Source organism: Chiloscyllium plagiosum, unplaced genomic scaffold (assembly GCF_037043375.1).
Source record: "Chiloscyllium plagiosum isolate Xiang-an unplaced genomic scaffold, Cpla_swu_hap1 HiC_scaffold_2, whole genome shotgun sequence".
Lineage (NCBI taxonomy): Eukaryota > Metazoa > Chordata > Chondrichthyes > Orectolobiformes > Hemiscylliidae > Chiloscyllium > Chiloscyllium plagiosum.
This window is the reverse complement of record NW_028270140.1, coordinates 156,370,765-156,396,669: the sequence shown is the minus strand read 5'-3', so window position 1 is coordinate 156,396,669 and position 25,905 is coordinate 156,370,765. Positions and strand designations below refer to the sequence as shown.

The 25,905-nt window shown below is 49.9% G+C and overlaps 1 protein-coding gene across 1 annotated transcript in view; it reads right to left on the bottom strand.

Annotated features, from left to right (window-relative positions):
- The window catches only part of LOC148152029 (microtubule-actin cross-linking factor 1, isoforms 6/7-like), a 205,826-nt gene that overhangs the window by 96,800 nt on the left and 83,121 nt on the right, over positions 1–25,905 (bottom strand). Inside the window, exons 10-12 of the mRNA XM_087994130.1 lie at positions 16,383–16,538; positions 15,080–15,286; positions 6,612–6,731 (exon numbers count right to left, since the gene is read on the bottom strand). Coding sequence (XP_087850256.1) covers positions 6,612–6,731; positions 15,080–15,286; positions 16,383–16,538 — 483 coding nt within the window. The remainder of the gene's footprint in view (positions 1–6,611; positions 6,732–15,079; positions 15,287–16,382; positions 16,539–25,905) is intronic.

The following is a 25,905-nucleotide window of genomic DNA, read 5'->3' as shown; positions in this document are numbered from 1 at the left end:
GTGAACGGGGCACACGGAGTGAACAGAGCACACGCAAAGTGAATGGGGCACACGGAAAGTGAATGGGGCACATGGAAAGTGAATGGGGCACATGGAAATTAAACGGGGTACACAGAGTGAACGGGGCACACGGAGTGAACAGAGCACACGGAATGTGAACAGGAAACACGGAAAGTGAACGGGGCACACGGAGAGTAAATGGGGCACACGGAAAGTGAATGGGGCACACGGAGTGAATGGGGCACACGAAGTGAACATGGGCACACGGAAAGTGAATGGGGCACATGGAAAGTGAACAGGAAACACGGAAAGTGAACGGGGCACACGGAAAGTGAACAGGAAACACGGAAAGTGAACGGGGCACAAGCAAAGTGAACGGGGCACATGGAAAGCAAACGGGGCACTCGGAAAGTAAACGGGGCACACGGAAAGTGAATGGGGCACACGGAAAGTGAACAGGAAACATGGAAAGTGAACGGGGCACACGGAGTGAACGGGGCACACGCAAAGTGAACGGGGCACACGCAAAGTGAACGGGGCACACGGAGAGTAAATGGGGCACACGGAAAGTGAACGGGGCACACGGAGTGAACGGGGCACACGTAAAGTGAATGGGGCACACGGAAAATGAACATGGCACACGGAAAGTAAACGGGGCACACGGAAAGTGAATGGGGCACACGGAAAGTGAATGGGGCACACGGAAAGTGAATGGGGCACACGGAAAGTAAACAGGGCACACGGTGTGAACAGGCCACACAGAGTGAACATGGGCACACGGAATGTGAACGGGGCACACGCAAAGTGAACGGGGCACACGCAAAGTGAACGGGGCACACGGAAAGTAAACGGGGCACACGGAAAGTGAATGGGGCACACGGAAAGTGAACAGGAAACACGGAAAGTGAATGGGGCACACGGAATGAACGGGGCACACGCAAAGTGAACGGGGCACACGCAAAGTGAACGGGGCACACGGGAAGTAAACAGGGCACATGGAGTGAACAGGGCACACAGAGTGAACGGGGCACACGTAAAGTGAATGGGGCACACGGAGTGAACGGGACACACAGAAAGTGAACGGGGCACACGGAAAATGAACAGGGCACACGGAGTGAACAGGACACACAGAAAGTGAACGGGGCACACACAAAGTGAACGGGGCACACGGAAAGTGAATGGGGCACACGGAAAGTGAACAGGAAACACAGAAAGTGAATGGGGCACACGGAAAGTGAATGGGGCACACGGAAAGTAAACAGGGCAGACGGTGTAAACAGGGCACATGGAGTGAACATGGGCACACGGAAAGTGAATAGGGCACACGCAAAGTGAACAGGAAACACGGAAAGTGAACGGGGAACACGCAAAGTTAACGGGGCACACCGAAAGTAAACAGGGCACACGGAAAGTGAATGGGGCACACGGAAAGTGAACAGGAAACACGGAAAGTGAATGGGGCACACGGAGTGAACAGGGCACACGCAAAGTGAACGGGGCAGACGCAAAGTAAACGGGGTACATGGAGTGAACAGGGCACACGGAGTGAACGGGGCACACGCAAAGTGAATGGGGCACACGGAAAATGAACAGGGCACATGGAGTGAACAGGGCACACGCAAAGTGAACGGGGCACACGGAGTGAACGGGACACACAGAAAGTGAACGGGGCACACGGAGTGAACGGGACACACAGAAAGTGAACGGGGCACACACAAAGCGAACGGGGCACACGGAAAGTAAACGGGGCACACGCAAAGTGAACCAGGCACACAGAGTGAACGGGGCACACGGAGTGAACGGGGCACATGGAAAGTGAACAGGGCAAATGGGAAGAGAACGGGGCGCACGGAAAGTAAGCGGGGGCACACGCAAAGTGAACCAGGCACACAGAGTGAACGGGGCACACGGAAAGTGAACGGGGCACACGGAAAGTGAACGGGGCACACGGAGTGAACGGGGCACAGGGAGTGAACAGAGCACATGGAACGTGAAAGGGACACATGGAGTGAACAGGGCACATGGAAAGTGAACGGGGCACACGCAAAGTGAATGGGGCACACGGAAAGTGAATGGGGCACACGGAAAGTGAATGGGGCACACGCAAAGTGAATGGGGCACACGCAAAGTGAACGGGGCACACGGAAAGTGAATGGGGCACATGGAAAGTGAATGGGGCACACTGAAAGTGAATGGGGCACACAGAGTGAACGGGGCACACGGAGTGAACGGGGCACATGGAGTGAACAGGGTACACCCAAAACGAACAGGGTACACGCAAAGTGAATGGGGCACACGCAAAGTGAATGAGACACACGCAAAGTGAATAGGACACACGGAGTGAACGGGTCACACGCAAAGTGAACGGGGCACATGCAAAGTGAACCGCGCACACAGAGTGAACGTGGCACATGGAAAGAGAACGGGGCACACGCAAAGTGAATGGGGCACACGGAGTGAACGGGGCACACGGAGTGAACAGGGCACACGCAAAGTGTACTGGGTACATGGAAAGTGAACGGTGCACACGCTAAGTGAACGGGGCACACGGAAAGTGAACGGGGCACATGGTGTGAATGGGGCACATGGTGTGAATGGGGCACATGGAAAGTGAACATGGCACATGGAGTGAACGGGGCACACGGAAAGTGAATGGGGCACACGGAGTGAATTGGCCACATGCCAAGTGAATGGGGCACACGGAAAGTGAACAGCGCACACACAAAGTGAACGGGGCACACGGAAAGTGAACGGGACACATGGAAAGTGAACTGGGCACACGGAAAGTGGGCACACGGAAAGTGAACGGGCACATGGAAAGTGAACGGGACACGTGGAAAGTGAACTGGGCACACGCAAAGTGAACGGGACACATGGAAAGTGAACGGGACACGTGGAAAGTGAACTGGGCACACGCAAAGTGAACGGGACACACGGAAAGTGAACGGGGCACATGGAAAGTGAACGGGGCACACGGAAAGTGAACAGGACACACGGAAAGTGAACAGGACACACGGAAAGTGAACGGGGCACATGGAGTGAATGGGGCACACGGAAAGTGAACGGGGCACACGGAAAATGAACAGGGCACACGGAGTGAACAGGACACACAGAAAGTGAACGGGGCACACACAAAGTGAACGGGGCACACGGAAAGTGAATGGGGCACACGGAAAGTGAACAGGAAACACAGAAAGTGAATGGGGCACACGGAAAGTGAATGGGGCACACGGAAAGTAAACAGGGCAGACGGTGTAAACAGGGCACATGGAGTGAACATGGGCACACGGAAAGTGAATAGGGCACACGCAAAGTGAACAGGAAACACGGAAAGTGAACGGGGAACACGCAAAGTTAACGGGGCACACCGAAAGTAAACAGGGCACACGGAAAGTGAATGGGGCACACGGAAAGTGAACAGGAAACACGGAAAGTGAATGGGGCACACGGAGTGAACAGGGCACACGCAAAGTGAACGGGGCAGACGCAAAGTAAACGGGGTACATGGAGTGAACAGGGCACACGGAGTGAACGGGGCACACGCAAAGTGAATGGGGCACACGGAAAATGAACAGGGCACATGGAGTGAACAGGGCACACGCAAAGTGAACGGGGCACACGGAGTGAACGGGACACACAGAAAGTGAACGGGGCACACGGAGTGAACGGGACACACAGAAAGTGAACGGGGCACACACAAAGCGAACGGGGCACACGGAAAGTAAACGGGGCACACGCAAAGTGAACCAGGCACACAGAGTGAACGGGGCACACGGAGTGAACGGGGCACATGGAAAGTGAACAGGGCAAATGGGAAGAGAACGGGGCGCACGGAAAGTAAGCGGGGGCACACGCAAAGTGAACCAGGCACACAGAGTGAACGGGGCACACGGAAAGTGAATGGGGCACACGGAAAGTGAACGGGGCACACGGAAAGTGAACGGGGCACACGGAGTGAACGGGGCACAGGGAGTGAACAGAGCACATGGAACGTGAAAGGGACACATGGAGTGAACAGGGCACATGGAAAGTGAACGGGGCACACGCAAAGTGAATGGGGCACACGGAAAGTGAATGGGGCACACGCAAAGTGAATGGGGCACACGGAAAGTGAACGGGGCACACGCAAAGTGAATGGGGCACATGGAAAGTGAATGGGGCACACTGAAAGTGAATGGGGCACACAGAGTGAACGGGGCACACGGAGTGAACGGGGCACACGGAGTGAACAGGGTACACCCAAAACGAACAGGGTACACGCAAAGTGAATGGGGCACACGCAAAGTGAATGAGACACACGCAAAGTGAATAGGACACACGGAGTGAACGGGTCACACGCAAAGTGAACGGGGCACATGCAAAGTGAACCGCGCACACAGAGTGAACGTGGCACATGGAAAGAGAACGGGGCACACGCAAAGTGAATGGGGCACACGGAGTGAACGGGGCACACGGAGTGAACAGGGCACACGCAAAGTGTACTGGGTACATGGAAAGTGAACGGTGCACACGCTAAGTGAACGGGGCACACGGAAAGTGAACGGGGCACATGGTGTGAATGGGGCACATGGAAAGTGAACATGGCACATGGAGTGAACGGGGCACACGGAAAGTGAATGGGGCACACGGAGTGAATTGGCCACATGCCAAGTGAATGGGGCACACGGAAAGTGAACAGCGCACACACAAAGTGAACGGGGCACACGGAAAGTGAACGGGACACATGGAAAGTGAACTGGGCACACGGAAAGTGGGCACACGGAAAGTGAACGGGCACATGGAAAGTGAACGGGACACGTGGAAAGTGAACTGGGCACACGCAAAGTGAACGGGACACATGGAAAGTGAACGGGACACGTGGAAAGTGAACTGGGCACACGCAAAGTGAACGGGACACATGGAAAGTGAACGGGACACGTGGAAAGTGAACTGGGCACACGCAAAGTGAACGGGACACATGGAAAGTGAACGGGACACGTGGAAAGTGAACTGGGCACACGGAAAGTGAACGGGACACACGGAAAGTGAACGGGGCACATGGAAAGTGAACGGGGCACACGGAAAGTGAACAGGACACACGGAAAGTGAACAGGACACACGGAAAGTGAACGGGGCACATGGAGTGAATGGGGCACACGGAAAGTGAACGGGGCACACGGAAAGTGAACGGGGTGCTTGGGGAGTGAAAAGTTCAGAAGGGGAGTGAACGTGATACCTTTTGGTTGATAGATAGGCTTTGGGGAGCCAATTGGCCATCTCTTACATAAACACAGGGTTGATGATCTGATTGTCCTTCCCCTTGGCTGGATCATTATTTGATTCTATGATTTCTTGTCAGTTGGTGAGTGATAGTTTCACCAGAAAAAAAATCAATTGCTCTATCATTGCAAGTTGTTCAGTGTTATTGCCCATATTCCAATCAATTTAATCAGGTCCATTTTTCCTGAAGGTTGCTGCACAGGTGGAAAGAGTGGTCAAGAAGGCATATGGTATGCTTGCCTTAATTGGACGGGGTATTGAGTATAAGAGCTGGCAGGTCATGTTAAAATTGTACAAGACATTGGTTTGGCCGCATTTTGAATACTGTGTACAGTTCTGGTCGCCACATTACCAAAAGGATGTGGACGCTTTGGAGAGGGTGCAGAGAAGGTTTACGAAGATGTTGCCTGGTATGGAAGGTGCTAGCTATGAAGAGAGGCTGAGTAGGTTAGGTTTATTTTCACTAGAAAAAAGGAGATTGAGGGGAGACCTGACTGAGGTTTACAAAATCACGAAGGGTATAGACAGGGTGGATAGAGACAAGCTTTTGCCCAGGGTAAAGGATTCAATAACGAGGGGTCATGCTTTCAAGGTGAGAGGTGGAAAGTTTAAGGGGGATGCACGCAGCAAGTACCTCACACAGAGGGTGGTGGGTGTCTGGAACGCGTTGCCAGCAGAGGTGGTAGAGGCAGACACGTTAGATTCATTTAAGATGTGTCTGGTCAGATGCATGAGTAGGTGGGGAGCAGAGGGATACAAATGCTTAGGAATTGGGCAACAGGTTTAGTCAGTGGATTTGGATCGGCTCAGGCTTGGAGGGCTGAAGGGCCTGTTCTTGGGCTGTAAACTTTCTTTGTTCTTCCACCAACTGAGATTAGATTAGATTCTCTACACTATGGAAACAGGCCATTTGGCCCAACAAGTCCACACTGACCCTCTGAAGAGTAACCCACCCAGACCCATCCCTTATCCAAATTTACCCCTGACTCCTGCACCTCACACTATGGGCAATTTAGCATGGCCAATTCACCTCACCTGCACATCTTTGTGACTGTGGGAGGAAACCGAAGAATCCAGGGGAAACCCACGCAGACACAGGGAGAATGTGCACACTCCACACAGACAGTTACTCAAGGCTGGAATTGAACCTGAGTCCCTGGCGCTCTGAGGCAGCAGTGCTAACCACTGAGCCACCGTGCCAGCCATAAAGGATTCATTTCCATGAAAGACTCTCCTTGAACCTCTGCCTTTGTGTGAGGTGTGGTGACCCTCAGATTAAACCATCACCTGTCATCTCCGTCCGTAGTGAGCGACAGCCCGATGTGATTATGGCAACTTTCTGTGATGCTGACCTGTTGCTGGGTGAGCTGCTGTTTAATGTCATTGTTGTCGACAGCAATGTCCTTCTGAGCCTCTAGATGCTGATCCACTTCATCCATCCAACTTTGTAGCATCTTCCTTGACTCACTGAACTGCAAAGACAAGCATCACAGGGTCAAACAGTCCAATTCTCAACAAGAATGGGGGCAGGGTTAACACAGAATCATAGAATTGATATGATGCAGGAGGGGGCCATTTGGTCCATCCAATCTGCACTGCAAACCGCATTAGCCAGTTACAATCTCATCATTGTGAGGCAGGTCGTGCCTCACAAACCTTATTGAATTCTTTGAGAAGGTGATGAAGGAGGTTGATGAGGGGAAAGCGGTAGATGTGGTATATATGGATTTTAGTAAGGCGTTTGATAAGGTTCCCCATGGTAGGCTACTGCAGAAAATACGGAGATATGGCATTGAGGGTGAGTTGGAGGTTTGGATTAGGAATTGGCTGGATGGAAGAAGACAGAGGGTAGTAGTTGATGGCAAAGTTTCTTCATGGAGTGCCGTCACTAGCGGTGTTCCGCAAGGATCTGTTTTGGGACCATTGCTGTTTGTCATTTTTATAAATGACCTGGAAGAGGGGTTAGAAGGTTGGGTGAGCAAGTTTGCGGATGATATGAAAGTCGGAGGAGTTGTTGACAGTGAGGAAGCATGTGGCAGGTTACAGCAGGATATAGAGAAGCTGCAGAGCTGGGCAGAAAGGTGGCAGATGGAATTCAATGTAGCTAAGTGCGAGGTGATTCACTTTGGGAAGAATAACAAAAAGATGGGGTACTGGGCTAATGGTCGGATACTTGGTAGTGTGGATGAGCAGAGGGATCTTGGTGTCCATGTACACAGATCTCTGAAAGTTGCCACCCAGGTAAATAGTGCAGTGAGGAAGGCATATGGCGTACTGGCTTTTATTGGTAGAGGAATTGAGTTCCGGAGTCCTGAGGTCATGATGCAGTTGTATAAGACTCTGGTGCGGCCGCATCTGGAATATTGAGTGCAGTTTTGGTCGCCATACTATAGGAAGGATGTGGAGGCACTGGAACGGGTGCAGAGGAGGTTTACCAGGATGTTGCCTGGTATGGAAGGAAGATCGTATGAGGAAAGACTGAGACACTTGGGGTTGTTTTCATTGGAGAAAAGAAGGTTTAGGGGTGACTTGATTGAGGTGTACAAGATGATTAGGGGGTTAGATAGGGTTGACAGTGTGAACCTTTTCCCGCGTATGGAGTCGGGTATTACAAGGGGGCATAGCTTTAAATTAAGGGGGGGTAGATATAGGACTGAAGTTAGGGGTAGGTTCTTCACTCAGCGAGTCGTAAGTTCATGGAATGCCCTGCCAGTAGCAGTGGTGGACTCTCCCTCTTTATGGGCATTTAAGCGGGCATTGGATAGGTATATGGAGGATAGTGGGTTAGTATAGGTTAGGTGGGCTTGGATCGGCGCAACATCGAGGGCCAAAGGGCCTGTACTGCGCTGTATTCTTCTATGTTCTATGTTCTATCATGTTATCACTGCCATAGTACTTAGTGCAGCTTCCATTCCCACTCAGTCTGGGGTTTGTGAGAAATGATCTGAGTTTCACAGAGGATGAGAGCATTCTCCAGCCTGATGTTAAAGGGAATATGATGATATTTATGAAGTGCACTGTAAGCTCTGTGTCTGGTTTTTTTTTCCCTGCCTTTAAAAACAGAGCCACAAGGATCAAAAAAATCTGTTGTTAGTCACAGAAATTTACCCAGAGCTGCTGCATCATTTCACAGTGAGGAATTTGCTTCCTCATCTTGTCAACTGTGTGTTTTGAGGTGATGGGATCCTGCAGTGTACAGCCAATCAGGAGCTAGAGAGTTGTTCACAAGTGAGACCTATGGATCCCAGCTAACGGAGCGGGTTGGCCCTAGAAACAAGTTACAGGCTCACTGACACAGAGAGAGAGAGAGAGAGAGAGACATACACACACAAACAGGAGGGTATGCTGTTCTCCCCAGCAGAAGCTGCCTCTTCTCTGCAGTAGAAAAAAACTCCAGTCAAATTAACTGGTTACTTTTCCTGCAGCAGTTGCTGTGACTTTTAAATTGATAAACAGATTGGTCAGGTGGACAGATCAGTGACAGATGGAATTTATTCTGTTGAAGGCCAATTTTGAGGGTATTAGGCAAGAACTTTCGAAAGCTGATTGGAGGCTGGAAAATGGGAAGCCTTCAGAAATGAGATAACAAGAATCCAGAGAAAGTATATTCCTGTCAGGGTGAAAGGGAAAGCTGGTAACTATAGGGAATGCTGGATGACTAAAGAAATTGAGGGTTTGGTTAAGAAAAAGAAGGAAGCATATGTCAGGTATAAACAGGATAGATCGAGTGAATCCTTAGAAGAGTATAAAGGCAGTAGGAGTATACTTATGAGGGAAATCAGGAGGGCAAAAAGGGGACATGAGATAGCTTTGACAAATAGAATTAAGGAGAATCCAAAGGGTTTTTACAAATACATTAAGGACAAAAGGGTAACTAGGAAGAGAATAGGGCCCCTCAAAGATCAGCAAGGCAGCCTTTGTGTGGAGCCACAGAAAATGGGGGAGATACTAAATGAATATTTTGCATCAGTATTTACTGTGGAAAAGGATATGGAAGATATAGACTGTAGGGAAATAGATGGTGACATCTTGCAAAATGTCCAGATATACAGAGGAGGAAGTGCTGGATGTCTTGAAACGGTTAAAGGTGGATAAATCCCAGGACCTGATCAGGTGCACCCGAGAACTGTGTGGGAAGCCAGAGAAGTGATTGCTGGGCCTTTTGCTGAGATATTTGTATCATCGATAGTCACAGGTGAGGTGCCGGAAGACTGGAGGTTGGCTAACGTGGTGCCACTGTTTAAGAAGGGCGGTAAGGACAATCCAGGGAACTATAGACCGGTGAGCCTGATGTTGGTGGTGGGCAAGTTGTTGGAGGGAATCCTGAGGGACAGGATGTACATGTATTTGGAAAGGCAAGGATTGATTAGGGATAGGAGAAAGTGAGGACGCAGATGCTAGGGATCAGAGCTTAAAAATGTGTTGCTGGAAAAGCGCAGCAGGTCAGGCAGCATCCAAGGAGAAGGAGAATCGACGTTTCGGCATAAGCCTGAAGAAGGGCTTATGCCTGAAACGTCGATTCTCCTTCTCCTTTGATGCTGCCTGACCTGCTGCGCTTTTCCAGCAACTAATTAGGGATAGTCAACATGGCTTTGTCTGTGGAAAATCATGTCTCACAAACTTGATTGAGTTTTTTGAAGAACTAACAAAGAAGATTGATGAGGGCAGAGCAGTAGATGTGATCTATATGGACCTCAGTAAGGCATTCGACAAGGTTCCCCATGGGACACTGGTTAGCAAGGTTCGATCTCATAGAATACAAGGAGAACTAGCCATTTGGATACAGAACTGGCTCAAAGGTAGAAGACAGAGGGTGGTGGTGGAGAGTTGTTTTTCAGACTGGTGGCCTGTGACCAGTGGAGTGCTACAAGGATCGGTGCTGGGCCCTCTACTTTTTGTCATTTACATAAATGATTTGGATGCGAGCATAAGAGGTACAGTTAGTAAGTTTGCAGATGACACCAAAATTGGAGGTGTAGTGGACAGCGAAGAGGGTTACCTCAGATTACAACAGGATCTGGACCAGATGGGCCAATGGGCTGAGAAGTGGCAGATGGAGTTTAATTCAGATAAATGTGAGGTGCTGCATTTTGGGAAAGCAAATCTTAGCAGGATTTATACACTTAATGGTAAGGTCCTAGGGAGTGTTGCTCAACAAAGAGACCTTGGAGTGCAGGTTCATAGCTCCTTGAAAGTGAAGTCGCAGGTAGATAGGATAGTGAAGAAGGCGTTTGGTATGCTTTCCTTTATTGGTCAGAGTATTGAGTACAGGAGTTGGGAGGTCATGTTGCGGCTGTACAGGACATTGGTTAGGCCACTGTTGGAATATTGCGTGTAATTCTGGTCTCCTTCCTATCGGAAAGATGTTGTGAAACTTGAAAGGGTTCAGAAAAGATTTACAAGGATGTTGCCAGGGTTGGAGGATCTGAGCTACAGGGAGAGGCTGAACAGGCTGGGGCTGTTTTCCCTGGAGCGTCAGAGGCTGAGGGGTGACTTTATAGAGGTTTATAAAATCGTGAGGGGCATGGATAGGATAAATAGACAAAGTATTTTCCCTGGGGTCGGGGAGTCCAGAACTAGAGGGCATAGGTTTAGGGTGAGAAGGGAAAGATATAAAAGAGACCTAAGGGGCAACGTTTTCACGCAGAGGGTGGTATGTGTATGGAATGAGCTGCCAGAGGAAGTGGTGGAGGCTGGTACAATTGCAACATTTAAGAGGCATTTGGATGGGTATATGAATAGGAAGGGTTTGGAGGGATATGGGCCGAGTGCTGGCAGGTGGGAACTAGATTGGGTTGGGATGTCTGGTCGGCATGGACAGGTTGGACCGAAGGGTCTGTTTCCGTGCTGTACATCACTATGACTATAAAAGTGAAGTGATGCACTTGGAAGAAGGAACAAGCGAAGGGAGTACTCAGTGAATGGCAGGACACTAGGAAACTCAGAGGGATCATACAGTCAGAATCCTACAGCATGGAGACAGGCCTTTTGGTCCAAATGGATCCATGCCGACCAAAACATCCATCCACGCTAGCCCCATTTCCCTGCACTTGGCCCTGATGAAGGGCTTCTGCCTGATTCTCCTGCTCCTTGGATGCTGCCTGACCGGCTGTGCTTTTCCAGCACCACACACTTCGACTCTGACTCCAGCATCTACAGTCCTCACTTTCTCCATATCCTTGTAAACCTTTCCTATCCATGTCTATGTCCAAATGCCTTTTAAATGTTATTAATGTACCCGCCTCAACCACTTCCTCTGGCACCCTCTGTGTAAAAACAGTTGTCCCTTGGGTTGCCTTTTATTCTTTCCCCTCTCACCTTAAACTGATGACCTCTAGTCCTCGATTCCCCAACCCTGGGAAAAAGACTGAGTGCATTCACCCTATCCCGGCCTTTCATGATCTTATACATCTCTATAATGTTCCCCCCTCAGTCTCCTACGCTCGAAAGGAAAATGTCCTAGCTTGTCCAACCTCTCCCTAAAACTCAGACCATGGAGTCCAGACAATATCCTTGTAAATTTCTTCTGCGTTCTTTCTAGATTAGTAACGTCCTTCCTACAACAAGGTGACCAAAGCTGAACGCAATACTCCAAGCGTGGTCTCACCAACATCCTGGATAACAGCAACATAACTTCCCAACTTCTATACTCAATGACCTGACTGATAAGAGCCAGTCTACCAAAAGCCTTCATCATTGCCCTGTCAACCTGGGACACCACTTTCAGAGAACTGTGAACCTGAACTCCAAGGTCCCTCTGTTCCATGACATTCCTTAAGGCCCTACCATTCACCGTGAAATTCCTACCTTGATTTGACTTTCCAAAATGCAAGACCTCACACTTATCTACATTTGTGGAGAGGTGCGAGGGAGGAACGAAGGACTTCTGGGGAGTTTTTAAGTGGGTGAGATCTAAACCTGAGACCCTACACCATAGGAGAAAGTGAGGACTGCAGATGCTGGATATCAGAGCTGAAAAATGTGTTGCTGGAAAAGCGCAGCAGGTCAGGCAGCATCCAAGGAACAAGAGAATCGACGTTTCGGGCATGAGCCCTTCTTGCTGAAGAACGTCGATTCTCCTGCTCCTTGGATGCTGCCTGACCTGCTGCGCTTTTCCAGCAACACATTTTCAACCCTACACCATAGGGCCTCCCTCCTACCCACCTCCTCTAACCTTACTAAGAGTCTGTAAACTAGGTAAGTTTTCAGGTTTCTCTTTTTTTTTCCTTCTCTTCCTTTGTTTAGTTCTGTGCAGGCTTTCAGAATATCGGGATATGGATGTCAGGGTAGTTGCGTGTTCCTCCTGCAGAATGTGGCAGGTGAGGGACATTTGCGGGAAGTGCGCCCAACTCCAGCTCCTCGAAAACTGAGTTGGGGAACTGGAGCTGGAGCTGGATGAACTATGGATCATCCAGGAGTCTGAGGGGGAAATTGAGAGGATGGACAGGGAAGTGATCACTCCCCAGATACAAGATAAGGACAGCTGGATTACTGTCACGGGGAGGAAAGGGAACCGACGGTCAGAGCAGAGATCCCCTGTGGCCGTTCCCCTCAGCAATAAGTATACCGTTTTGGATACTGCTGGTGGAGTCAGCCTGCCAGGGGTAAGCCATGGTTGTCAGGTCTCTGGCACTGAGCCTGGCACTGTGGCTCAGAAGGGAAGGGTGGGAAATAGAAAAGCGCTAGTAATAGGGGACTCAATAGTTAGACGGATTGACAGGAGATTTTGTGGTCAGGAACGGGACTCCCGGAAGGTACGTTGCCTCCCTGGTGCCAGGGTCCGGGATGTCGCCGATCGGGTCTACAAGATTCTAAAGGGGGAGGGGGACCAGCCAGAAATCGTGGTACATATCGGCACCAATGATACAGCCAGGAAAGGGATTGAGGATCTGAAAAGTGACTACAGAGCGTTAGGTTGGAAGCTGAAGAGCAGGACGAGTAGAGTAGTGATCTCGGGTTTGCTACCGGTGCCACGAGATAGTGAGATGAGGAACAGTCAGCAAATGTAGCTTAACACGTGGCTGTGAGGCTGGTGCAGGAGGGAGGGCTTCAGATACCTAGACCATTGGGATACCTTCTGGGGAAGGTGGGACCTGTACATGAAGGACGGGTTGCACCTGAACTGGAGGGGCACAAATGTCCTGGGTGGGAGATTTGCTCGTGCGATTCGGAAGGGTTTAAACTAGTTTGGCAGGGGGGTGGGAATCGGAGCCACATGTCTGAGAGGGGGTCAGTTGCAGACAGGACAGTGGTAGGATGTAGTGAATCTATCGGGAAGGTTTCTCACGCAATGAAACAAAGGGATCGTTAAAGTGTGTCTGCTTTAACTCAAGGAGTATCAGAAGAAAGAATGATAAACTTAGAGCATGGATCAGTACATGGGGCTATGATGTTGGGGGCATAATGGAGACATGGGTTTGGAATTTCAGAAATCGGTTGGCTGACAGAAGGCAGAGAGTGGTTGTAGATGAAAAGTATTCTGCCTGGAGGTCAGTGTTGAATGGGGTCTCGCAGGGTTCTCTGCTCTTTGTAGTTTTTATAAATGACTTGGATGAGGAGGTTGAGGGGTGGGTTAGTAATTTTGCAGATGACACAAAGGTTGGAGGTATCATCGATAGTATCGAGGGCTACTGCAGGCTGCAGCGAGACATAGACGGGATGCAGAGCTGGGCTGAGAAATGGCAGATGGAGTTCAACCTGGATAAATGTGAAGTGATGCATTTTGGAAGGTTGAACTCGAATGCTGAATATAGGATTAAAGACAGGATTCTTGGCAGTGTGGAGGAACAGAGGGATCTGGGTGTGCAAGTACATAGATCCCTCAAAGTTGCCACCCAAGTGGATAGGGTTGTTTAGAAAGCATATGGTGTTTTGGCTTTCATTAACAGGGTTTAAGAGCCGTGAGGTTTTGCTACAGCTCTACGAGTCCCTGGTGAGACCACACTTGGAATATTGTGTCCAGTTCTGGTCGCCCTACTATAAGAAAGATACAGGCTTTGGAGAGGGTGGAAAGAAGGTTTAGCAGGATGCTGCCTGGACTGGAGGGCTTGTCTTATGAAGAAAGGTTGACAAAGCTCTGACTTTTCTCTCTGGAGGAAGAGAGCAGACCTGATCGAGGTGTACAAAATAATAAGAGGAATAGATAGAGTCAATAGCCAGAGACTTTCCCCCAGGGCAGGATTGACTGGTGCGAGAAGTCATAGCTTGAAGATATTAGGAGAAAGTTATAGAGGTGATGTCAGAGGTAGGTTCTTTACGCAGAGAGTTGTGAATGCATGGAATGTGTTGCCAGCGGTGGTGGTGGAAGCAGAGTCATTGGGGACATTTAAGCGAGTGCTGGACATGCACATGGATAGCAGTGAGTTGACGGGTGCGTAGGTTAAGTTACTATATTTTACATTAGGATTAATCCTCGGCACAACATCGTGGGCCAAAGGAAATGTTCTGTGCTGTACTTTTCTATGTTCGATGATCCTGAGTGCACCCAGCTCCAGCTCCCCCTCACGGTCTCCCAGGAGCTGCAGCTGGGTGCACTTCCCACACACGTGTAGTCATCAGGGATGATGGAAGTTAACCTGAGCTCCCACATCCTGCAGGAGGAACGTGTGACTGCCCTAAGTGCCATCTTAAAGTCTAAAAAGGAAAGTGAAAGGACTTTCCCTGAGCTTACCTGCACTTATTGCTGATCTGCTGCTGGCTGAACCCTCTCAAGCCAGGGCCTTACTTCTTATTCTACTACCAACAGTTTTGGAATAGCACATCTCTCTACCCCTCTGCTTTTTTTTGGTTCGAGGAGGAAGGAAACACTACAGTGTATTACCTGTTGGGCATGTTTTCTGGCCTCCTGGAGAGACTGCTCTCGTTGGCTGGTACACTGTGTAAGTTTTGCCCATTTCTCCCGTACGGTGCCCATCACGTTCTGAATGAGACAGCGATGCTGCTTGCTGCTGCAATCCCTCAGAGGCTCTGAGCATTGTTCCAGGGTGTTCAGCTGTGCAGAGTGCAAGGCTACATCACTGCTGAACCGCTACAGAGAGAGAGAGAGAGAGATGGCAGCCATTACACACACAACTGCATCGCTACCCAATCCATGTACCCGATTTCTGTACCTAATCCCCACACTCACTATCTAGATTAGATTAGATTCCCTACAGCGTGGAAACAGGCCCTTCAGCCCAACAAGTCCACACCGACCCTCTGAACAGTAACCCACCCAGACCCATTTCCCTCTGGCTAATGCAGCTAACACTGTGGGCAATTTAGCCTGGTCAATTCACCTGGCCTGGGAGAAAATTGGAGCACCCGGAGGAAACCCACACAGACACAGGGAGAACGTGCACACTCCACATAGACAGTCACCTGAGGCTGAAATAGAACCGGGTCCCTGGGGCTGTGAGGCAGCAGTGCTAACCACTGAGCCACAGTGCCACTCCACCTGATCCCTGCACCCGATCCCTGCACTCACTGTACCTGATCACTGCCTCTAAGATAGTGACTGTTCAGGCGCCAGTGTCCTGTTAACCCATGTGGTACAAAGAAAGAGCACACGGTGTTGGGGGATAATATATTAGCATGGAGAGAGGATTGGCTAACTACAAGAAAACGGAGAGTGGGGATAAGATGGAATCTCCAGGATAGCAACCTGTAAATAGTGGAGTCCCACAGGGTCAGTGCTCAGCCCACAATTATTTCTAATCTGTATGAAGACAGAGGTAAATGTGCACTCACAAAGTCTGTGAGTGACACAAGATTAGGTGGGAAGGTAAGCGATGAGGATAACACATGGTTTGTGGACAGATATAGACAGGTTAAACGAATGGGAACCGTGTAGCAGATGGGGCATAATGTGGTGAAATGTGAGCTTATGCACTTTGGCAGGAAGAATAGAGGAGTTGAATATTATTTAAAGACTGGAGGAAGTTGCTTCATCAAGGGAGTTGAGAGTCCTTGTGCATATATTACACAAAGCCAGCATTCTAGTTCAGTGGCTAATAGAGAAAGTGAATGGAGTGTTGTCCTTTAATACTGAACCCACCCCAGGGTGATTCTGTGCCATCAGATAACACTTGGCCACAGTGTGATGGGGAGGTGGAATGGACTGTGTTTCTCCCAGGACAGGTCACCTGGTGATCCTGGATCTGTATTGTGATGGACTCCTGGATCAGACTCGGAGCTGGAGCCTTATTCAACACGTTCATGGCATCTTCTATCCAGCCAATCAGCTCCTGGGTGTTGCGATGGAATTGAGTCTCCAAGGTTACTCGTTCAGATAGTCTCACCTGGCAATTTAAACCAATCAAAACACAGTTTATATATGATCAATTCTTTCATGGTCAACCTAACAGAAAGGGTAATCAGGGAGAGACAGGAATAGGAAGACAGGGTGGGGGTTGTGGAGGATTGGCAGAGTTATACAGTATAGAAACAAGCCCTTCAGCCCACTGTGCCAAGTTAACCAACCAACACTAATCCCATTACCTGCACTTGGTCCAGAGCCTACTACACCCTGGCATGTTAAACTCTCATCCAGATAGTTCTTCAATGTTGTGAGAGTACCTGCCTCCACCACCCTCTCAGTCAGCACGGTCCATATATCCACCACCCTCTCAGTCAGCATGGTCCATATATCCACCACCCTCTCAGTCAGCACGGTTCATATACCCACCGCCCTCTCAGTCAGCATGGTCCATATATCTACCACCCTCTCAGTCAGCACGGTCCATATATCCACCACCCTCTCAGTCAGCACGGTCCATATATCCACCACCCTCTCAGTCAGCACGGACCATATATCCACCACCCTCTCAGTCAGCACGGACCATATATCCACCACCCTCTCAGTCAGCACGGTCCATATATCCACCACCCTCTCAGTCAGCACGGTCCATATATCCACCACCCTCTCAGTCAGCACGGACCATATATCCACCACCCTCTCAGTCAGCACGGTCCATATATCCACCACCCTCTCAGTCAGCACGGACCATATATCCACCACCCTCTCAGTCAGCACGGTCCATATATCCACCACCCTCTCAGTCAGCACGGACCATATATCCACCACCCTCTCAGTCAGCACGGACCATATATCCACCGCCCTCTCAGTCAGCACGGTCCATATATCCACCGCCCTCTCAGTCAGCACGGTTCATATATCCACCACCCTCTCAGTCAGCATGGTCCATATATCCACCACCCTCTCAGACAGCACGGTCCATATATCCACCACCCTCTCAGTCAGCACGGTCCATATATCCACTACCCTCTCAGTCAGCATGGTCCATATATCCACCACTCTCTCAGTCAGCACGGACCATATATCCACCACCCTCTCAGTCAGTACGGTCCATATATCCACCACCCTCTCAGTCAGCACGGTCCATATATCCACCACCCTCTCAGTCAGCACGGACCATATATCCACCACCCTCTCAGTCAGCATGGTCCATATATCCACCACCCTCTCAGTCAGCACAGTTCATATATCCACCACCCTCTCAGTCAGCATGGTCCATATACCCACCACCCTCTCAGTCAGCACGGACCATATATCCACCACTCTTTCAGTCAGCACGGTCCATATATCCACCACCCTCTCAGACAGCACGGTCCATATATCCACCACCCTTTCAGTCAGCACGGACCATATATCCACCACCCTTTCAGTCAGCACGGACCATATATCCACCACCCTCTCAGTCAGCACGGTCCATATATCCACCACCCTCTCAGTCAGCATGGTCCATATATCCACCACCCTCTCAGACAGCACGGTCCATAAATCCACCACCCTCTCAGTCAGCATGGTCCATATATCCACCACCCTCTCAGTCAGCATGGTCCATATAGCCACCACCCTCTCAGTCAGCACGGTCCATATATCCACTACCCTCTCAGTCAGCACGGTCCATATATCCACCACCCTCTCAGTCAGCACGGTCCATATATCCACCACCCTCTCAGTCAGCACGGTTCATATATCCACCACCCTCTCAGTCAGCACGGACCATATATCCACTACCCTCTCAGTCAGCACGGTCCATATATCCACCACCCTCTCAGTCAGCACGGTTCATATATCCACCACCCTCTCAGACAGCACGGACCATATATCCACCACCCTCTCAGTCAGCACGGTCCATATATCCACCGCCCTCTCAGTCAGCACGGTCCATATATCCACCACCCTCTCAGTCAGCACGGTCCATATATCCACCGCCCTCTCAGTCAGCACGGACCATATACCCACCACCCTCTCAGTCAGCACGGACCATATATCCACCACCCTCTCAGTCAGCATGGTCCATATATCCACTACCCTCTCAGTCAGCACGGTCCATATATCCACTACCCTCTCAGTCAGCACGGTCCATATATCCACCACCCTCTCAGTCAGCACGGACCATATATCCACCACCCTCTCAGTCAGCACGGTCCATATATCCACCACCCTCTCAGTCAGCACGGACCATATATCCACCACCCTCTCAGTCAGCACGGACCATATATCCACCGCCCTCTCAGTCAGCACGGTCCATATATCCACCGCCCTCTCAGTCAGCACGGTTCATATATCCACCACCCTCTCAGTCAGCATGGTCCATATATCCACCACCCTCTCAGACAGCACGGTCCATATATCCACCACCCTCTCAGTCAGCACGGTCCATATATCCACTACCCTCTCAGTAAGCATGGTCCATATATCCACCACTCTCTCAGTCAGCACGGACCATATATCCACCACCCTCTCAGTCAGTACGGTCCATATATCCACCACCCTCTCAGTCAGCACGGTCCATATATCCACCACCCTCTCAGTCAGCACGGACCATATATCCACCACCCTCTCAGTCAGCATGGTCCATATATCCACCACCCTCTCAGTCAGCACAGTTCATATATCCACCACCCTCTCAGTCAGCATGGTCCATATACCCACCACCCTCTCAGTCAGCACGGACCATATATCCACCACTCTTTCAGTCAGCACGGTCCATATATCCACCACCCTCTCAGTCAGCATGGTCCATATACCCACCACCCTCTCAGTCAGCACGGACCATATATCCACCACTCTTTCAGTCAGCACGGTCCATATATCCACCACCCTCTCAGACAGCACGGTCCATATATCCACCACCCTTTCAGTCAGCACGGACCATATATCCACCACCCTTTCAGTCAGCACGGACCATATATCCACCACCCTCTCAGTCAGCACGGTCCATATATCCACCACCCTCTCAGTCAGCATGGTCCATATATCCACCACCCTCTCAGACAGCACGGTCCATAAATCCACCACCCTCTCAGTCAGCATGGTCCATATATCCACCACCCTCTCAGTCAGCATGGTCCATATAGCCACCACCCTCTCAGTCAGCACGGTCCATATATCCACTACCCTCTCAGTCAGCACGGTCCATATATCCACCACCCTCTCAGTCAGCACGGTCCATATATCCACCACCCTCTCAGTCAGCACGGTTCATATATCCACCACCCTCTCAGTCAGCACGGACCATATATCCACTACCCTCTCAGTCAGCACGGTCCATATATCCACCACCCTCTCAGTCAGCACGGTTCATATATCCACCACCCTCTCAGACAGCACGGACCATATATCCACCACCCTCTCAGTCAGCACGGTCCATATATCCACCGCCCTCTCAGTCAGCACGGTCCATATATCCACCACCCTCTCAGTCAGCACGGTCCATATATCCACCGCCCTCTCAGTCAGCACGGACCATATACCCACCACCCTCTCAGTCAGCACGGACCATATATCCACCACCCTCTCAGTCAGCATGGTCCATATATCCACTACCCTCTCAGTCAGCACGGTCCATATATCCACTACCCTCTCAGTCAGCACGGTCCATATATCCACCACCCTCTCAGTCAGCATGGTCCATATATCCACCACCCTCTCAGTCAGCACGGTCCATATATCCACTACCCTCTCAGTCAGCATGGTCCATATATCCACCACCCTCTCAGTCAGCACGGTCCATATATCCACCACCCTCTCAGACAGCACGGTCCATATATCCACCACCCTCTCAGTCAGCATGGTCCATATATCCACCACCCTCTCAGTCAGCACGGTCCATATATCCACTACCCTCTCAGTCAGCACGGTCCATATATCCACCACCCTCTCAGTCAGCACGGTTCATATATCCACCACCCTCTCAGTCAGCACGGACCATATATCCACTACCCTCTCAGTCAGCACGGTCCATATATCCACCACCCTCTCAGTCAGCACGGTCCATATATCCACCACCCTCTCAGTCAGCACGGTTCATATATCCACCACCCTCTCAGTCAGCACGGTCCATATATCCACCACCCTCTCAGTCAGCACGGACCATATATCCACCACCCTCTCAGTCAGCATGGACCATATATCCACCACCCTCTCAGTCAGCACGGTCCATATATACACCACCCTCTCAGTCAGCACGGACAATATATCCACCACCCTCTCAGTCAGCACGGACCATATATCCACCACCCTCTCAGTCAGCACGGTCCATATATCCACCACCCTCTCAGTCAGCACGGTCCATATGTCCACCACCCTCTCAGTCAGCACGGTCCATATATCCACCACCCTCTCAGTCAGCACGGTCCATATATCCACCACCCTCTCAGTCTGCACGGTCCATATCTCCACTACCCTCTCAGTCAGCACGATCCATATATCCACCACCCTCTCAGTCAGCACGGTCCATATATCCACCACCCTCTCAGTCAGCACGGACCATATATCCACCACCCTCTCAGTCAGCACGGTCCATATATCCACCACCCTCTCAGTCAGCACGGTCCATATAGAACATAGAACATAGAACATAGAAGAATACAGCGCAGTACAGGCCCTTGGGCCCTCGATGTTGCGCCGATCCAAGCCCACCTAAACTACACTAACCCACTATCCTCCATATACCTATCCAATGCCCTCTTAAATGCCCATAAAGAGGGAGAGTCCACCACTGTTACTGGCAGGGCATTCCATGAACTAACGACTCGCTGAGTGAAGAACCTACCCCTAACATCAGTCCTATATCTACCCCCCCTTAATCTAAAGCTATGCCCCCTTGTAATACCCGACTCAATACGCGGGAAAAGGTTCATACTGTCGACCCTATCTAACCCCCTAATCATCTTGTACACCTCAATCAAGTCACCCCTAAACCTTCTTTTCTCTAGTGAAAACAGCCCCAAGTGCCTCAGTCTTTCCTCATACGATTTTCCTTCCATACCAGGCAACATCCTGGTAAACCTCCTCTGCACCCGTTCCAATGCCTCCACATCCTTCCTATAGTATGGCGACCAAAACTGCACACAATATTCCAGATGCGGTCGTACCAGAGTCTTATACAACTGCATCATGACCTCAGGACTCCGGAACTCAATTCCTCTACCAATAAAAGCCAGTACGCCATATGCCTTCCTCACCGCACTATTTACCTGGGTGGCAACTTTCAGAGATCTGTGTACATGGACACCAAGATCCCTCTGCTCATCCACACTACCAAGTATCCGACCATTAGCCCAGTACCCCATCTTTTTGTTATTCTTCCCAAAGTGAATCACCTCGCACTTAGCTACATTGAATTCCATCTGCCACCTTTCTGCCCAGCTCTGCAGCTTCTCTATATCCTGCTGTAACCTGCCACATGCTTCCTCACTGTCAACAACTCCTCCGACTTTCGTATCATCCGCAAACTTGCTCACCCAACCTTCTAACCCCTCTTCCAGGTCATTTATAAAAATGACAAACAGCAATGGTCCCAAAACAGATCCTTGCGGAACACCGCTAGTGACGGCACTCCATGAAGAAACTTTGCCATCAACTACTACCCTCTGTCTTCTTCCATCCAGCCAATTCCTAATCCAAACCTCCAACTCACCCTCAATGCCATATCTCCGTATTTTCTGCAGTAGCCTACCATGGGGAACCTTATCAAACGCCTTACTAAAATCCATATATACCACATCTACCGCTTTCCCCTCATCAACCTCCTTCGTCACCTTTTCAAAGAATTCAATAAGGTTTGTGAGGCACGACTTGCCCTTCACAAAACCATGCTGACTATCCTTGATCACATTATTCCTATCCAGATGTGCATAAATCCTATCCTTACAATTCTCTCTAAGACTTTGCCCACAACAGAAGTGAGACTCACCGGCCTATAGTTACTAGGGCTATCCCTACTCCCCTTTTTGAACAAGGGAACCACATTTGCTATCCTCCAGTCTTCTGGGACTACTCCTGTAGACAAAGAGGACATAAAAATCAAGGCCAATGGCTCTGCAATCTCCTCCCTTGCTTCCCAGAGAATCCTAGGATAAATGCCATCAGGCCCAGGGGACTTATCTATTTTCACCCTTTCCAGAATTTCCAACACCTCTTCTCTACATACATCAAAGCCATCCATTCTACTTATTTGTGCCTCAGTATTCTCTTCGACAACAATGCCCTGTTCCTGAGTGAATACTGAAGAAAAGTATTCATTCAGTGTCTCCCCAATCTCCTCCGCCTCCACACGCAACTTCCCCCTACTATCCTTGACTGGACCTATTCCTACCCTAGTCATTCTTTTATTCCTACCACCCTCTCAGTCAGCACGGACCATATATCCACCACCCTCTCAGTCAGCACGGTCCATATATCCACCACCCTCTCAGTCAGCACGGTCCATATATCCACCACCCTCTCAGTCAGCACGGACCATATATCCACCACCCTCTCAGTCAGCACGGACCATATATCCACCACCCTCTCAGTCAGCACGGTCCATATATCCACCACCCTCTCAGTCAGCACGGTCCATATATCCACCACCCTCTCAGTCAGCACGGTCCATATATCCACCACCCTCTCAGTCAGCACGGTCCATATATCCACCACCCTCTCAGTCAGCACGGACCATATATCCACCACCCTCTCAGTCAGCACGGTCCATATATCCACCACCCTCTCAGTCAGCACGGACCATATATCCACCACCCTCTCAGTCAGCACGGTCCATATATCCACCGCCCTCTCAGTCAGCACGGTCCATATATCCACCGCCCTCTCAGTCAGCACGGTCCATATATCCACTACCCTCTCAGTCAGCACGGACCATATATCCACCACCCTCTCAGTCAGCACGGTCCATATATCCACTACCCTCTCAGTCAGCACGGACCATATATCCACTACCCTCTCAGTCAGCACGGTCCATATATCCACCACCCTCTCAGTCAGCACGGTCCATATATCCACCACCCTCTCAGTCAGCACGGACCATATATCCACCACCCTCTCAGTCAGCATGGTCCATATATCCACCACCCTCTCAGTCAGTACGGTCTATATATCCACTACCCTCTCAGTCAGCACGGTCCATATATCCACTACCCTCTCAGTCAGCACGGTCCATATATCCACCACCCTCTGGGTGAGAACATTCTTTTTCAGATCTCCTCATAACCACTTCCTCCTCACCTTAAACTGTTGCCCTCTGCTCTTTGACACATCTGCAATGGGGAAAAGGTTTTCACAATTATAATGCCTCAATGCTGCCCCTCAGCCTCCTCTGCTCCAAGGAGAACAGTCCCAGTCTATCCAGTCTCCCCTCATAACTGAGGCTTTCCATCCCAGGCAACATGCTGATGAAAATTCTACACCCTCTCCAGTCCTTCTGATATGTGGCCATCAGAAGGAGTTTTTGATCTGTGCCCTAAGCAAATGCGTTTTAAAATTGTAAGCAGACTTCCCTGCTCCAACACTCTACACCCCAGTTAATGAAAGCAAGCAACCCACATGCATTCGCCATACTGTCCCCCTGTGCTGACACTTTCAGAAAAATCAAAAATACAGACTTGTAACCAAAGTCCCTTTGTTCCTCAGTGCTCCCCAGGGAGCTACTATTCATCCTTCCCTTATTATATCTTCCAAAATTTGTTGCCTCACACTTCTCAGGATAAAATTCCATCTGCCAATGCTCTGCCCAATTTACCAGCTGATTAATATCAGACTGTTGCCTGAGACCTAGGAGAAAGTGAGGGGTGCAGATGCTGGAGATCAGAGTCGAGAGTGTGGCGCTGGAAAAGCACGGCAGGTCGGACAGCATCCGAAATGGCATTCTGCTGAAGGGCGGCACTGTGGCTCAGTGGTTAGCACTGCTGCCTCACAGTGCCAGGGACACAGGTTCGATTCCAGCCTCAGGTGACTGACTGTGTGGAGTTTGCACATTCTCCCCGTGTCTGCGTGGGTTTCCTCTGGGTGCTCTGGTTTCCTCCCACAATCCAAAGACATGTAGGTTGGATCAATTGACCATGATAAATTGCCCATAGTGTCAGGGGCAAATAGGGGAATGGGTTTGGGTGGGTTACTCTTTGGACGGTCAGTGTGGACTTGTTGGACTGAAGGGCCTGTTTCCACACTAGGGATTTTAATTCACACTCTTCAACTGTAGCCTGAGACCATCCTCCTCACTATCAACGACACCCATCAATTTTCCAGTCATCTGCATACTTACTAATTATACCATCTACATTTACATCCAAGTGGTTAATGTACATAGCAAAGAGCAAGAGTCCCAGCACTGATCCCTGTTGTAGACCACTGGTCACAGGCTTCCAATTAAAAACAGCCCTCCGCCATCACCCTTTGCCTCCTGTTTGTAAATCAGTTTTGGATCCAGTTTGGCAGCTTGCATTGAATTTACACCCTAGAATGTGGTGCTTGCTGGAACATTGAGTAAGTCCAGAAGAACGAGGAGCAGAAGTAGGCCATCTGACCCTTTGAGCCTGCTCCACCATTCAATAAGATCATGGGTGATGTTTTGATAGCCTCAGCTCCACTTACCCACCCACTCACCAGAACCCTTGATTCCTTTACTGTTCAAAAATCTATCCAGCTAGGGAATTCCACAGCTTCACAACCCTCTGGGTGAAGAAATCTGCTCCCTCTAATCTTGAGGCTGTGCCCTCTTGTCCTAGTTTCACCTGCCAGTGGAAACATCTTCTCTACTTCCATCTTATCGATTCCCTTCATTATTTTATGTTTCTATCAGATTCCCCCTCATTCTCCTGAATTCCAATGAATATAATCCCAGTCTACTCAGTCTCTCCTCATAAACCAACCCCCTCAACTCCAGAATAAACCTAGTGAACCTCCTCTGCAGCCCTTTGAGTGCCAGGAGGAGATAGACAGATAGATTTTTAATGAGTAAAGGTTGAGAGGTTAAGGAGAGTGGGCAGGAAGGTGTGGTTGGGATTGAGATGAGACCAGCCATGATCATATTAAATCATGGAGCAGGCTCGAGGGGCTGAATGGCCTCCTGCTCCAATGTTCATTGAAACATAGAAAATAGAAGAAGGACGAGGCCATTTGACCCCTCAAGCCGACTCTGCCATTCAATATGATCATAGCTGATTATCAAATACAGCTATGTCCCTGTCCCTGATTCCTCCCATACCCTTTGATCACTTTAGTACCATGAACTATATCTAACTGCTTCATGAAAATATTCAATCTGTTATGGATTAGGCCAGACCACTCAAAACATTCTTAAGCAGGCAACCCAGACCATTACTTTGTAATTTGTTTAGGTCCTGGAGTAAGTTAGCTAG